Source organism: Sus scrofa, chromosome 2 (assembly GCF_054392235.1).
Source record: "Sus scrofa isolate SSC_HxYL_T2T_F1_AM1 chromosome 2, Sscrofa_HxYL_maternal_Yorkshire_Landrace_v2.0, whole genome shotgun sequence".
NCBI lineage: Eukaryota > Metazoa > Chordata > Mammalia > Artiodactyla > Suidae > Sus > Sus scrofa.
In genome coordinates this window covers 154,684,593-154,699,367 of record NC_139384.1, presented here as the reverse complement: position 1 = coordinate 154,699,367, position 14,775 = coordinate 154,684,593, and the positions used below count along the sequence as shown (strand labels likewise).

General features: G+C 49.2%; 1 protein-coding gene across 13 annotated transcripts in view; it reads right to left on the bottom strand.

Moving 5' to 3' along the window:
• Positions 1-14,775, bottom strand: part of LOC146405800 (uncharacterized) — a 474,542-nt gene that overhangs the window by 103,013 nt on the left and 356,754 nt on the right. The window contains exon 10 of one of the 13 annotated variants that reach the window (XM_085014908.1): positions 3,702-5,420. The exons of 11 other annotated variants lie outside the window; for them this stretch is intronic. In XM_085014908.1, the coding sequence (XP_084871034.1) occupies positions 5,305-5,420 (116 nt within the window). In that variant the 3' untranslated portion in view covers positions 3,702-5,304. Of the gene's footprint in view, positions 1-3,701; positions 5,421-14,775 lie in introns of those variants that run through there. One more of the 13 variants, XM_085014907.1, reaches the window with a different exon arrangement.

Sequence of the window (14,775 nt, the reverse complement as noted above, 5' to 3'; positions counted from 1 at the left end):
TGGCTACATTGACGGCATCAGGCTCATCAGACAACATCACCGTCATTGGCTACATTGACGGCATCAGGCTCATCAGACAACATCACCGTCATTGGCTACATTGACGGCATCAGGCTCATCAGACAACATCACCGTCATTGGCTACATTGACGGCATCAGGCTCATCAGACAGAATGAGCAAGAGATGGCCGAGCACTGGAAGCCTTGGTAAGACCAGTGTGCCACACAGGGTGGGATGTGAATGCTATGACGATTCGGCAACTGGCCACAGCCACGGGGGAGTTTTCAGGGCTCCACTGGTCCGAGATGCACCAGAACACCCCCTCTAAATTAAAAGACAAATTGCTGATAGAGCCAGTGGGAGAATCATGATGCAGCTTCAGGATGCTAAGGCAGGGCCATGCAATCTGCAGCAGACAAGCACATACCTTCAGGGAAACAACTCGTGTTGTATTACTGGGTCCCAAGAGAGACAGTCTACGGTTACCTATTATGAGCTGGGGTCTGTCAGACCCACCAAGTCAGAGAGTTGGGTGGGCCCAGCAGCAGTTCAATGTAAGTTGGAAATGGTATATCTGGGACCAAGCTCCATGGATGGATAGTCCAGAGTCCCAGGTCACCTATCACAGTGGCTCAAGCATCCAGATGACATCTAGTCCATGCTGGATGTTCTTAAGACCAGCTGCAGGCAGAGGAAGAGGCCCTAGCGTGCTTTAGAGATGAGCTGGGCTGGTTGGTACAAAGCAAAAGTGGATGGAGGCTGCAACACATGGGATGACTGGCTGAGATGGAAAGTGAGAATCTTCTCAACAGGTGTAGCTTCAAGTGACAATGTGGTTACTCACTTCGTGTAAAAGCAAAAGTAATCTGAGGTGAGAATACGGAGAGGTTTTCGGGCAGAGGCCATCAGGTCATCTGATCAGTGTCATGAAAGTAAAAGGACGCCTCACCAGAACAGCCACAGAACCCCTGGAGTTCATGTGGCCTTGAAAAAGAGAACTGAGATACTGCCTTAAAAATGAACAAAATGACAGAACTTTGAATTTACTGTTGCCTCTTGGCAACAGTACGGAGAGATGAGGGAAAGAGGGAGTGGGGTCCTTCTTAGTCTCTTTGGCTGGTGTCTTCTTACATCTCGGACCTCTGAGGATGGGCAACTCCTTGATCGTGTCCACTCCTTTAATTCTTTACCAAACTACATCTTAGAGGATCGCATGGAGGCTCGTGGCTTAAAATAACATGTGTATGCTGATGGCTCCCAAACTTATATGTCAGTTCATCAAAATTAAAAACTTTGTGCTTCAGAGAACATCATCAAGAAAGGAAAAGATGACCCATGGAATAGAGAGAACTATTGATAAATCGTAATTCAGAGAGAGACCTGTATCCAGAATATACAAGGAACTCTTAGAACCCAAAAAATAAAAGGACAAATAACCCAATTAAAAGAGGCAAAGAATCTGAACAAATATTTTTCTAAAAAAAAAAAAGATAGACAAGGGGCTGATAAGCCCATGAAAAATGCTCAACATCATTAATATTCCGGGAATTGCAGATCAAAACTCAATGAGATACCGCTTCACACCCACTCGGATGGCTGTAATCAAAAAGACAGAACAATGAGGGTTAGTGCATATCGGGAGAAATTGGAATCTTCACACATTGCTGGTAGGAATGTAAAATGGTGCAGCTGCTTTAGAAAACAGTTTTAAAATTCCTCAAAAAATTAAACATAGAGCCACCCTATGACCTAGCATTCCACTTCTAAGTATATACTCAAGAGAATTGAAAACATGTGTTCACACAAAAACTGGTACATGAATGCTGTGCTCATTGCAGCACTATTCGTAATAGCCCCAAAGTGGAAACAACCCAATTATCCCACCAGCTGATAAGTGGATACACAAATTACAGCTTAGGCATACAATGGAATATTATTCAGCCACAATAAGGAAGGACTGATGGTCACAGATGGACCTTGGAAACATGATGCTCAGTGAAAGAAGCCGGACACAAAAGGCCACATATTATGTGATTCCAGGTTTGGGAAAGGCCCGGAAGAGGCCTGTCTATAGAGAGGAAGGGGATTACTGATGGCCAAGGGCTTGAGGGGACAGAGGAACGGGAGTGACTGGGGATGGGGATGGGGTTTCTTTAGGGGGGATGAAAATGTTATGAAATTAGGCGGTGGTGATGGTTGCACAATCCTATGAATACACTAAAAATCCACCAAAATGTACACTTTAGAAGGCTGAATTTTACAGGATGTGAATTAGCTCTTGATAAACTATTATAAGAAACCACAGGATTAAGAAAGAATAATTAAATGTCAGGAAACCCTGACCTCTGTCCTAAACTCCACGGGTACCTACCGACCACTACACATTTCTGCTTAGATTCTGAGCAGGTATCTCAAACTTAATGTGTCCCACACAGAACCCTCAGCATCTCCCCAGAGGTGCTCCTCCCACCGTTTCCTCTGTCTCAGGCAATGCCAACCTCAGGCTTCCGGGCGCCCAGGCCAGAAAGTCTGGAGGCAGCCTTGACTCGTTTCCTTCTTCGCACTCTCCATCCAGTCCATCTTGGGACATCCTACTCCACGTAGGCCACTGTGGAATCGGACTCCTCCTCACACTTCCACATCTACGGCTCTGCTCCGAGCCGCCGTCATCGCTTGCTCACCCCCTAACTGGTCTCCCCAGGTCTAACCTTGCCCCCATACGAGCCAGACTGTGTTCCCTCCAAATATGGGAACTCTCAGCCCCGGCAACTCAGAATGTGGCTGTATTTGGAGAAAGAGCCCTGAGCGAGGGGCTTCCGTTCATCTGAGACCACTAGGGTGGGCCCTGATGCAATCCAACAGATGACCTTAGAAGAGAAGGAAGTGTGGACCCAGAGAGAGACAGCAGGGTGCCCGTGCACAGAGAAAAGACCACACGGAGAAGGCGGCCATCTGCACGCCAGGGAGAGAGGCCTCAGAGGAAACTATACCTGTCGACACCTTGAACTTGGACTTCCAGCCTCAGAACTGTGAGAGAAGACATTTCTGTGGCTCAGGCCCCCCGGCCTGTAGTATTTTGTTACAGTAAGCCCTAGCCAGCTAGCAAAACATCCTGCTACAACCTCCTTGTCACACAGCAGCCGGAGGGCACTTCCAGAATCCTATCACCTCCTGCACAGCACCTCTGTCACCGTCCTCACGTGGCCAGGCAGGTCCCATTCTCCATCTGCCCTCACCTCCTCCCCAGGGCCGCCAGGCTGCTCACCTCTTGGGAGATCCTGCCTGTCCTGTCCCTTCCCTCCATGGTCCTCCAGCCCCGCAGACGGCTCCAAATTCCTCAGACTCACAATTGCCCTTGTGCTGCCTGGCCTTTGCACACAAAGCCCTCTGGGCCTAACATACTTCCCCCTGCACGCGCCCACCTGGCCCTCTTCCTCGCCTGTCCAGGCTGATGCTCAAACCTCACTCCTGACAAGGACGCCCCCTAATGGTTCTAAGATCTCTGTGCATGGTCTCATTTTTCTTCTAGCTCCTGGCATCATCTGACGTATTATCATCACAGGTTTCATTGTCTCCCTGCCTACTGTTATTCCTCTCAACTGGCATGAAAGCTCCTTGAAGACAGGGACTTAATTTTGTTCATATGGCTCTATTCTCAGTGCCTGGGATAATACCTGGCATAGAGAAGCTCCAGAAATGGTAGATTACTTTTTATTTATTTTTTTTCCTTTTTAGGGCCACACCTGCAACATATGCAAGTTCCCAGGCTAGGGGTCAAATCAGAGCTGCAGCTGCCAGTCCACACCACAGCCACAGCAATGCCAGATCCAAGCAGCATCTGTGGCTTACACCACAGCTCACGGCAATGCCAGATCCAAGCAGCATCTGTGGCTTACACCACAGCTCACGGCAATGCCAGATCCTTGACACACTGAGCGAGGCCAGGAATCCTCATGGATACTAGTTGGGTTCTTAACCCGTTGAGCCACAATGGGAACTCCTGATTACTTTTTGACAAAGGAAAGGGTGAGGGGATTGAGGATATTTGGGTCCCCTTTAAGACCGATTGTTTTTTTCCTGCTAGAAAGCTTGGAGCCAACCCGCGTGCTGTCTTTGGTAAAGGGAGCACACCAGGGAACCCACACAAGACCCTGGCTTTGTCAGGTTTCCCTTTGCTCTTATTCCTCCTACTGAGATAGACTGTGTGCATTTTGGCAAAAGCTGCCTTCGTTTTTGAGATGATTTTGAGTATAACAAGATGAACTTTAAAACATATTTTTTAAAAACATGTCTCTAGTTTCTGGCCTTTGGGATGGCTGTTTGACCCCTGGCTGTCCTGGGGGTGGGACGGACCCTTGGAGGGCTCCCGGGCCACATTGCTGGACATGGGTTCCCCTGCTCTCAGGAGTTCCTGGGAGAATTCTTCTGAAATTCTCTGAATTCTCCCAAGGACAGAATTCCCTGTAGCAGAAGAAAAGAGACCCTCTTGAGGGAGCAGTGGTCAAAGAGTGTGGAAAAAAATGAGCTTTTGGGGAGGCAAGGGCGTGCTGTCAGCCTCTGAGATGTCAGGCTACAGTGGAAAGGAGAGCTTTTAAATGTGCCCGCCCCAAAGGGCGCAAGGGCAGTTTCTAGGTTAAGGCCCTGGGTGCCAGCAAACACGGGGACAGAGTGACCATTGTCTGGCCGGCTGGGTTCCTAGAGGGCACTCTGCATTGGTGCTCACAGACTCACACGGCTGACACTGACCACAGGGACACAGGCGGGAAGGCGCCCCAAACACCACACAGGCATGCAGACTGTGCCCCTCTGCTCCCTGGGGGTCGGACCTTGCAGGCTGAGGCCAGGGCTGGGGCTCCCCCCTCTGCAGTCCACATGCCCAGTCTCTCGGCTCACAGTCCTGCCTCTGGCCTGCGGCAGAGGACAAAGCCACGCAGGCCTGGAAGCAGCAGCAGCTGCTCCTCCTGGAGGAGGCTGCCTCCCACCACGTGCCCAACAGCTAGGTGGTGTGGATTTTCTGGAACTTCTCACACACTCCCCTCTGCCCCCGCAAGCTTTGTCCCAGGCCAGGTAAGGAGCGCTGGTGTTTTTCCATCACAATTTCTTGGCCTCCAACTCCACGTGGCGTCAGATGACACCACTCTTCTACTTTCTCTGCTTCTTTGTGTTCTGTTGGCTAATACTTCGCTCGGTTGCCGAGGAACATCTAGTTGAGTCAGGAGAAAAAGAATCTCGGGTCTGCAGGATGGAAATTCAAGCTTCATTGTTGCAGAGCTGTGCCTTCCAAGAGTCCTGGTCCATCAGCATCATTTAGGCAGCAGGTCCCAAGTATAAATGTGTTGAAATTGCAGAGGGACCTGTGGTGAAGATGACCCGTTGAACATGAAGCCATCTGCTCCCTGTCTATTCAGTGAGCCTGGGGCTGGTGGGACAAAGAATCAGGTAACTGGACTCAACTTTTGAACACGCCCCAGGGGACTGTGGGCAGGCAGCCCGTGGACCACACTGTGGGAAATAAGTCCTATGGTTAACGATCTAGCCACCCACCTACCAATTCAGACCTGGCAACTCCGTGTGTGCTCTCCCCAGAGGAATCTGGTACACGGCTAAGCTGCAGACCCGCTGCCATAGGAATCACTTCGTTCTGAAAAGAAAGTCTCCAGTCTTTCAATTTAGAGGTCCTTCCCCCAGGGGCACGTATCACGCCCTGAAAATCAAGGCGCCACCGCTGTGGGCACAGAAATGCTGGAGAAAAACAGTCACGTGCTGCAGCAGGTGAGATCCTCAATTAAATGACGACCAAAACAGAAGGTATGATTGTGATCACTTTACAGAGCTTTTCTCTCTTTTCCTGGGTCTCGTGGGAATCCCCAAGGTGGAAGGGGCCACCCGGAGCCACCCACCTGGCTGGGAGATGGGCCGCCCCATGTATGTGGGAGCAGAAGAGGCAAACCATAGCTGATCCATCCATCACCCAGAGCCAGGGCAGCCAGCATCCATCCTGGATAGCGGATAGTCGCCTATCAACACCATACGGGGGAGTTCCTATTGTGGGTCAGCAGGTTATGAATCCAGCTCGTATCCACGAGGATGAGGGTTCGATCCCTGGCCTCACTCAGTGGGTTAAGAGTCCGGCGTTGCTATAGCTGTGGTGTAGGCTGGCAGCTACAGCTCCGATTTGACCCCTATCCTGGGGACTTCCATATGCTGTGGCTGTGGACCTAAAAGACCGGGGAAAAACAAAAACACTGGGCAGGCTCCTCTGAGCCAGGTGCCAAGTGTGTTAACTGCCCCGGAGAGGGTGCTCTGTTGGGGGGCTCACCACCCCTGGAGGGGAATGACGTCACCTGCAGGAACACTGGGTCTGCCTACGAACAGGCAAGTCCTCTGGGGACAATCAGCAGTCCGGGTACCACATCATGGCCAATCCAGCTGCAGGATCTGCGGTTAGACTTGCCTGAGCTGGGCAGGCTGCTCCTCAGGGGGGACCAAAGAGCTGCATTTGGAGTTTATGATAAAGCCAGAGTCTCAGTCAAACGGCTGTGACTCTCACTTCCCAGTCCTCAAAAGCCAAGTGGCATCATGGGCCAGTCCTCAATGTCAGCTCCTTTCCTCCCACCTCCGGTGGGAATCACAAGGGTCGTGTAAGCCACTGCTCTCTTATTCATTCAACAAACATGGACCGAGTGCCTACAGTGATCACCATGCCTCATGCCGTCAATGTGATTGGCGGGGGCAGGCGCTGGGCTCGTGGGGGCTGGGTCTCTTAGATGATTCTCACCCAGCCATGCGAGAGAGAGGCTCACTTTACAGATGAAGAAACGGAGCATCAAAGTGGTGAAGCAGCCTGGCTAAGCTGCCACGGCCAGTAAGAGATGGAGCAGTCTGCTGGCCGGTCAGCCACGCCTGGGGACCAGGCAGAGCAGAGACAGTGTCCTCTTCCTGCCTCTCTGGGGAACAATGGATCCACTCCCTCCACAAGCCTTCATCCTTTCTGGGGGGGGGGGTGTCCTTCACAGCCCATCCACCCTGCCCCCTTGGGCACTGTGCCTCCTTCCCGTCTCCCAGCCCTCTCAGGTGGGCTCGACCCTGCCATCCCCTGACCCCTCATTCCTTGTCCCCACTCCCCCACCTTCCCTCCACCCTCTGGCTCTCCCACCGGGTGGCCTCTTGAGCTCTGGTGTTGCTCCGAGTTCTCCGACTCTCGATTTTCCCAGGAAGACGTCCCTCAGCCCCGCCCCCACACGCACGGCTCCACAAGTGTCATTTCACTGTATACTGGAGATGCCTTTATCCTAACGTGACAGCCCATGCTATGTCAACAGGTGGCGTTTCTTCTGTCAGTATCTCTTATTAAAGTGGCTTCACGAAGGTGAACTGGTGCCCAGCCTCATGCATGGCACAGGACAGATTCCCAATAAACGTCTGCCAAACTGACCACTCACCAGAACTGACTCACAGGCCACGTACAGGGTGTGGGCAATGAAGAAGCAGCCCTGATATGCCAACATAACGAGGTAAACGTAATCTCATCCGCACTCAGAAGATAGAAAAACATACGGGAAAGAAGTATGGTAACTGAATTACACAGGAAAGGCCATGACACAGGTCAAATGCCTGACCCAGGAATCTGACCACTGGCTTTAAGTCCTGGCTCCCCCAGCCTCCAGCTTGGCAACCATGTGATCTGGAGCCAGTGATTTTGCCTCTCTGATGCTTAATCCCATCTAGAAATGGGACTAACCCATCCTACAGGGTTGCAGGAGGACTAAATGAGACAATCATGTGAGTATTTATTGATTTATTTTTGCTTTTTAGGGCCGTACCTGCAGCATAGGGAGGTTCCCAGGCTAGGGGTTGAATCGGCCACAGCTGTGGGCCTATACCACAGCTATAGCAACGCGGGATCCGAGCTGTGTCTGCAACCTACACCACAGCTCACGGCAATGCTGGATCCTTAACCCACAGAGTGAGGCCAGGGAGTCCAGGGATCGAACCCGCATCCTCATGGATTCTAGTCGGATTCATTCCACTGCACCACAAAGGGAACGCTCCTTGTGCAGTATTTAAAACAGCACATGGTTAATGTCTGGTGAATGGTCTATTTATTTTTCATTCATAATAAACGGATTTGCTAATGAAAGAGTGACGTTGGAGATAAAGAGGCATGGCAGAGTATTTTGAGAGCATGATACAAACCCCAGGGCAGATGAAAAATGCAGGTGAGAACTGGCCAACCAGGGGCTTAGATTTTACATTTTTTAATTAGCTGCCATATTTAAAAATAAAGAAACTTCACATTAAGGGAAAAAAATCCAGAGTTCTGACTTCCCTTGAGAAGCTGGAAGAGTTGGCAGCTCTGGGCTTCTCTTTCTGCAGGGTGGGAATTGTGGGGATTTGTGTAGTAACTGCCTGTTTTAGCACAGATGCCAGCGCTCCGGCTTCCCCGCCCCCACACCTTGCCATTTCTTACCTGGCCTGCTTCACACCATGGGCATTGAGTTTGTGACTCCTGCCATGGTTGATGCCATCTCAATACCAAGATAATTTCTTTTTAAATTCTTTTATTAAAATATAGTTGATTTAGGAGTTCCCGTCGTGGCGCATTGGTTAACGAATCCGACTAGGAACCATGAGGTTGCAGGTTCGATCCCTGGCCTTGCTCAGTGGGTTAAGGATCCGGTGTTGCCGTGAGCTATGGTGCGGGTCGCAGATGCAGCTTGGATCCTGAGTTTCTGTGGCTCAGGCATAGGCCGGTGGCCACAGCTCCAATTAGACCCCTAGCCTAGGAACCTCCATATGCCGCAGGAGCAGCTCAAGAAAAGACAAAAAGACAAAAAAAAAGAAAAAAAGTATAGTGATTTATAACATTTCGCCAATTTCTGCTGTACAGAGACTACGCAGTGCTGTGGAATATTTCAGTCATACAAATATACACATTCTTACAAAGGAAAAGGGCTTAATGTCCCAAATACACAAACAACTCATACAACTCAACCACAAACATCCCAACAGAAAAATGGGCAGAAGACCTAAATAGACATTTCTCCAAAGAAGACATGCAGATGGCCAGTAGGCACACGAAAAAAATGCTCACCATCACTAATTATCAGAGAAATGCAAATCAAAACTACAAAGACTTGTGTACCACCTCACACCAATCAGAATGGCCATCATTCATAAGTCCACAAAGGACAAATGCTGGAGAAGATATGGAGAAAAGGGGACCCTCCTACACTGTTGGTGTGAATGTAAATTAGTACAACCACTATGGAAAACAGCATGGAGTTTCCTCAGAAAACTAAATTAAGAACTACCATATGATCCAGCAATTCTACTCTCGGGCACCTAACTGGACAAAATGACAATTCAATAGGAGACATGCACCTGCATGTTGACTGCAGCTCTATGCACAATAGCCAAAACATGAGAACCACTTAAATGTCCATCAACAAATGAGTGGATTAAGATGTGGTACATAAACACAATGGAATACTACTCAGTCATAAAAAAGAATGAAATAATGCCATTTGCAGCAACGTAGATGCAACTAGAGAGTCTCATACTAAGTGAAGTCAGAAAGACAAATACCACATGATATCACTTACATGTGCAATCTAAAATATGGCACAAATGAACCTATCCACGGAACAGAAACAAACTCACAGTCATGGAGAACAGACTTGTGGCTGCCAAAGGCGAGGAGTTTGGGGTTAGTAGATGCCATTTCTGGCATGAGGTCCAAGCAATGAGGTCCTACTGTATAGCACGTGGAACGATATCCAATCACTTGTAATAGAACGTGATGGAAAAATAGCAGGAGAAAAAAGAACACACACACACACACACACACGACTGCGTCACTCTGCTGTACAGTCAAATTGACAGAATACTGTAAACCAACTATACTCTAATAAATTTTTTTAAATAAATAACAAAGCCCAGAAAACAAGTATCTATGTTCTTTATTATTATCTTCCATCATGGTCCATCCCAGGAGATTGGATATAGTTCCCTGTGCTGTACAGCAGGACCTCACTGCTGACCCATTCTAAATGTACTAGTTTGCGGGAGTTCCCGTCGTGGCACAGTGGTTAACGAATCCGACTAGGAACCATGAGGTTGCGGGTTCGATCCCTGGCCTTGCTCAGTGGGTTAAGGATCCGGCGTTGCTGTGAGCTGTGGTGTAGGTTGCAGATGCAGCTCGGATCCTGCGTTGCTGTGGCTCTGGCATAGGCTGGCGGCTACAGCTCCGATTAGACCCCTAGCCTGGGAACCTCCATATGCCGCGGGAGCGGCCCAAGAAAAAGCAAAAAGACAAAATAAATAAATAAATAAATAAATGTACTAGTTTGCATCTACTAACCCCAGACTCGCCGTCCACCCCACTCCCTCCCCCCATGATAATTTATTCTCACACACAGTTCTCCTCTGCTTGAGAATCTAGTATAACTCCCTAGTACCTCCATCACCAAACTCACACTGCCACTTTCTCCATCTGGGAGCCCTTCCAGCCCCACTTCTCATGGATCCCCATTGCACCCCAGCTCTCCCTGCTATGGGGCTGGCATGGCCCCTCTCTCCCTCTCTATAGCCCCCCCCCAAGGCTTAGCTCCCGCCCAGCCACCCTCGCGAGCTTCTCCCACACTCTGCAGTCCACAGCGTGCTCTCTGACCCCCAGCTTGCTCTGCACTGCTGCCAGAAACACCCATGCTTCCAATGCAGTCGGGAGTGATGGAACTTGACCCCGTACAGAAATTGTCCCCTGGGTTCCCTCCTTTCCCCCTGCTGGACCTATCCCTGGAATTTTGTGATTTAGAACAAAACCAGAAGGGGCTGGGAGAAAGAGGGCAAGCGATGTGGGAGCTGAAGGGACAAGGAAGAGAAAAACCAGAGCAGACCTAGGGGGGCAGGTGAGTGGGAAGGAGAAACGGAGGGGCTGGAGCAGCGGCAGAGAGAGGATGGAAGGCCAAGGTCAGGGAGGGGAACTTGGCAGGTGTGTGCTTCCTGGGAGCCAGAATCACACCTTGGCTGCCCCCTAGGTCTTTGGTTCCCCCTGGCAATCCCATCTTCTGCAGGGTGGAAGCTCCACGAGGAGGGACACCCTACCCAGTGCTCCTTTATACCACCCAGAGCCCAGGGATTCCACAGGTGCACGCGGAGTGACTGACCTCAGCATCCTCAGGTGTGCTCAGGTAAGTGACCTGAAGATGTTGGGCATCGAGAGCGTGGGCTCTTAGATTTCACCTCCTGGCAGAAGTGTGATGAGATCAGATTGCAATGTGGTTTTGCCTCCCAACCAATAACCAGGCGGATGCTCTGAACTAGAGAGCAGTGGCGCCCAAGATACAGCCTGCAGCACAGTCACCTGAGGGGAGGGGGGAGCAGACGGTAATGAAAACAGAGATGCTTTCTGCCTCTCCTCCAGGGCATTCGATTCAGCTCATCTGGGACAAGGTCCAAGAAATTGCTTTCCTAACTCCTCCCCAGGTATTGCTGACGCTGCTGGACCGGGAATCACACTTTGAGAAACCCACCTCTAGAGTCCAGGGCTGAGGTCTCTGAAGCCATGTCACCCAGCTACTTTATGGAAGAAAAGTAACAGTTCCCTCCCATGCCCTTCACTGCCTGGCAGGTCACTCCTCTCTGTCTCCGTTTCAGTTGCTACCTGGACCTTAAATGCCCACGTGGGGAGGTGGAGGGTGCCCCCTTGTGGCACAAATGGAAAATTACCTGAACCGTAATGAGCATGCTCTTCCCCTTAATGGAATGTTGCTGAACAAATTTACCTTTAATCTGCCAGATTACTCACTAAATTCTCTGTTGGAGACGTTGCCTTTGTAACAGATGCTAGAAGCGAACAATTTCAAAGCCCTAGTAGCACTATGTGACTAAGGAGGGCCCTTAGGATGACTTTCAACTGTTTTCCCTCTAACTTTCCTGAAATTGGAAAGCTGGCATTATTAGCTGTGATCTAGTGTAGAGACGCTCTGGTGCCCAGCTGTCACCAAGTGATTCAGCGCAAGCACACAGCTTCTCAGCTTTTAGCGGGAGTTACAACACCCTATGGGATTTGCTGCCACCTGCTGCTCGGGCCTTGGATGTGCAGGAGTTGGTAACCAGGACGTCAAGCTGAGCAGCCTTCTCAGCCTAGACAGGTGCATTAGAATCAGCCAGAGGGCTTGTTAAAGCGTCGATTCCTGGGGTCCACTCCTAGAGATTCTGATTCAGCGGCACTGGGGTGGAGCCTGAGTATTTGCATTTCTAATCAGTTCCTGGGTGATGCGCCACTGGTTGAGGGGCGTGCCCCTGCATGGTATTTGTTGTTTCTCTTGAAGACACACACATTCTAGAGCTGGATATTAATCTGGCTAAGTCTGTAAATAATCAAGAGCCTCTAATTCCGGGTTCCTCAGCCTGCCCAGCATTGATATCTGGACCTGATAATTCTTGGTAGCGCGTGTTGGGAGTGGAGGTGGGGCTGTACTGTGCATTACAGGTTTAGCAGCATCAGGACCTCTAACCACTAGATGCGGGAAGCAGCTACCCTCCCCATCCCCAGATGTAGACAGTCACACATGTCTCAGGCATCACCAGATGTGATGCCCCAGCTGAGAACCACTGCCCCACGAGGTGGGCAGATTTCCCTCTCCGACTTGTTAGACAGAAGCCATATTCCAGCATGGCCTTAGATACGTAATGCTTGTGACCTGTAATCAACTTTCAGCTCTATGGGTTTAAACCACAGAAAAAAATGACATACATTTGTAGACTGCCTACGCTGAGCAAGGCACTTTGCTAATACTTTTGTATTATCAGCCTTTAATTCTTACAACCACTTTTTCTCTGGTGAGGAAACGGAAGCTTCCATGTGTTAAATGACCCGTCCAAGGCCATGGTTAATACCAGCTGGATCTGGGGCGGGGGGGAGGAGCAAGGGGAGTGTAGGGCTGGACCAGCCAGCACAGCCTCATAAATATAAAGCAAGTCACAAATACAAGCCATATGGGTAATTTTACATTTTCTAGAGCCACATTAAAACATTGAAAAGAAACAAATTAATTTCGACGTCTTATATTTCACCCAACATTTATATATGAACTGTTGTCATTTTAACATGCAAAATTTTAAATTTTTTTAAAATTTTAGGGCCACACCTGCAGCACATGGGGTTCCCAAGCTAGGGGTCCAATCAGGGCTACACCTGCCGGCCTACACCCACAGCCACAGCACGCCAGATCCCAGATATGTCTTCAACCTACATCACAGCTCATGGCGACAGCGGATCCTTAACCCACTGAGCCAGGTCAGGGATTGAACCTGTGTCCTCATGGATACTAGTCAGACCCGTTTAGAAGGAGCCACGATCGGAACTCCTAAATATTTTTAAATTGATATATTTTCCATTCTTTTTTTTTTTTTAACTCAGTCTTTGCAACCTATGCAAACTGTATCTTATACTCACAGCACCTCTTAGAGCACAGGTCAGGTGCTCTAGGGCCACATATGCTCTTGGCTGCCACTTGGCATTGCCTAAAACTAAATCCTCTGCCTCAGCCCAGCCCCCCTCCAGGCTCAACACATGGACTATCGCGTGTCAACTTTACCTGCATGTTCTTTCATTTCTGCCGGCATTGTAACCATTTTACCAGACCCCACCCCCACCCCACCCCTACTCAGGGACCCTGCAATCTGTTCTTGGAATAGCTCCAGTTATTTTGAAACAAGGGCTACAGTTTTGTGAAATTTATCAAGCAGTAGATTCCTCATCTGGTGCCCAAACTGTTGACTGTCATCTAATTTTAGCTGCGACAGCTTTTCCAGTGGCTGTTTTCCTGCACGGTCTGTGTCTGTACTTGCATCACAGAGATCATTCATCTGAAGCCCATCTCTCTGGGCAAATATTTAATTACATTCTCCAGTCTTTTGGTTCATCTCCCAGCACCTAGGAAGGTTCGCCCTCATTCGGGGATCTTGCCTTTCAGCCCCTAGATGATGTTTCTCCCTACAGTCCTCCTGCTGCCTTCAGTAAAAGTTTCTGAACTCTTAGGAAACCGATTACTCTCTAGAGAATTTTGCAATAAACCCCTTAGTCTTACCACATCTGTTCGTTCACATTTTACAGGTATGAAAATCAAGACAGACCTGAGGACTAAGCTCAACTTACACCAATAAAATGGAGCAATAAGAGCTGATCTTTTAAAAATGCTTCCTACAAGCCATACACTGGGCTTAGCACTTGACACACATTTTACTTGTTTCGCCTAATATCCTACCAGGTGGATGCAATTACAATGGCTATCCTGAGATGAGGGGAGGAGGCACAGCGAATTTAAGACTCTTGCCCAGGGTCTCCCAGCTAGCAACTGGCAGAGCTGGGAGTCATATAGAAGTCTGTTTGATGACAGAGGTGACCTCATCTCTAGCCTCACTGTCCGAAAGTTGATTTGCAAATGTTGCTTTTATTTCTGAGTTTTTAAGCGTGTGGGTCTAGACTATATCCTTTGCCCCTTCTCTTGATGCGGAAGAGAAATCCGTAAATAACTAATAGCAGCATTATTTATAATAGCCAAGATATGGATGCAACCTAAGTGTCCATCAACAGACAAATGGATAAAGAAGATGGAATACATAAGTACCATGGAATATTACTCAGCCACAAAAAAGAACGAGACCTTGCCATGTACAGCAACATGGGATGGGCTTGGAGGTCATTACGCTAAGTGAAATAAGTCAGACAAAGACAAACACTATATGATATCACTTATATGTAGAAT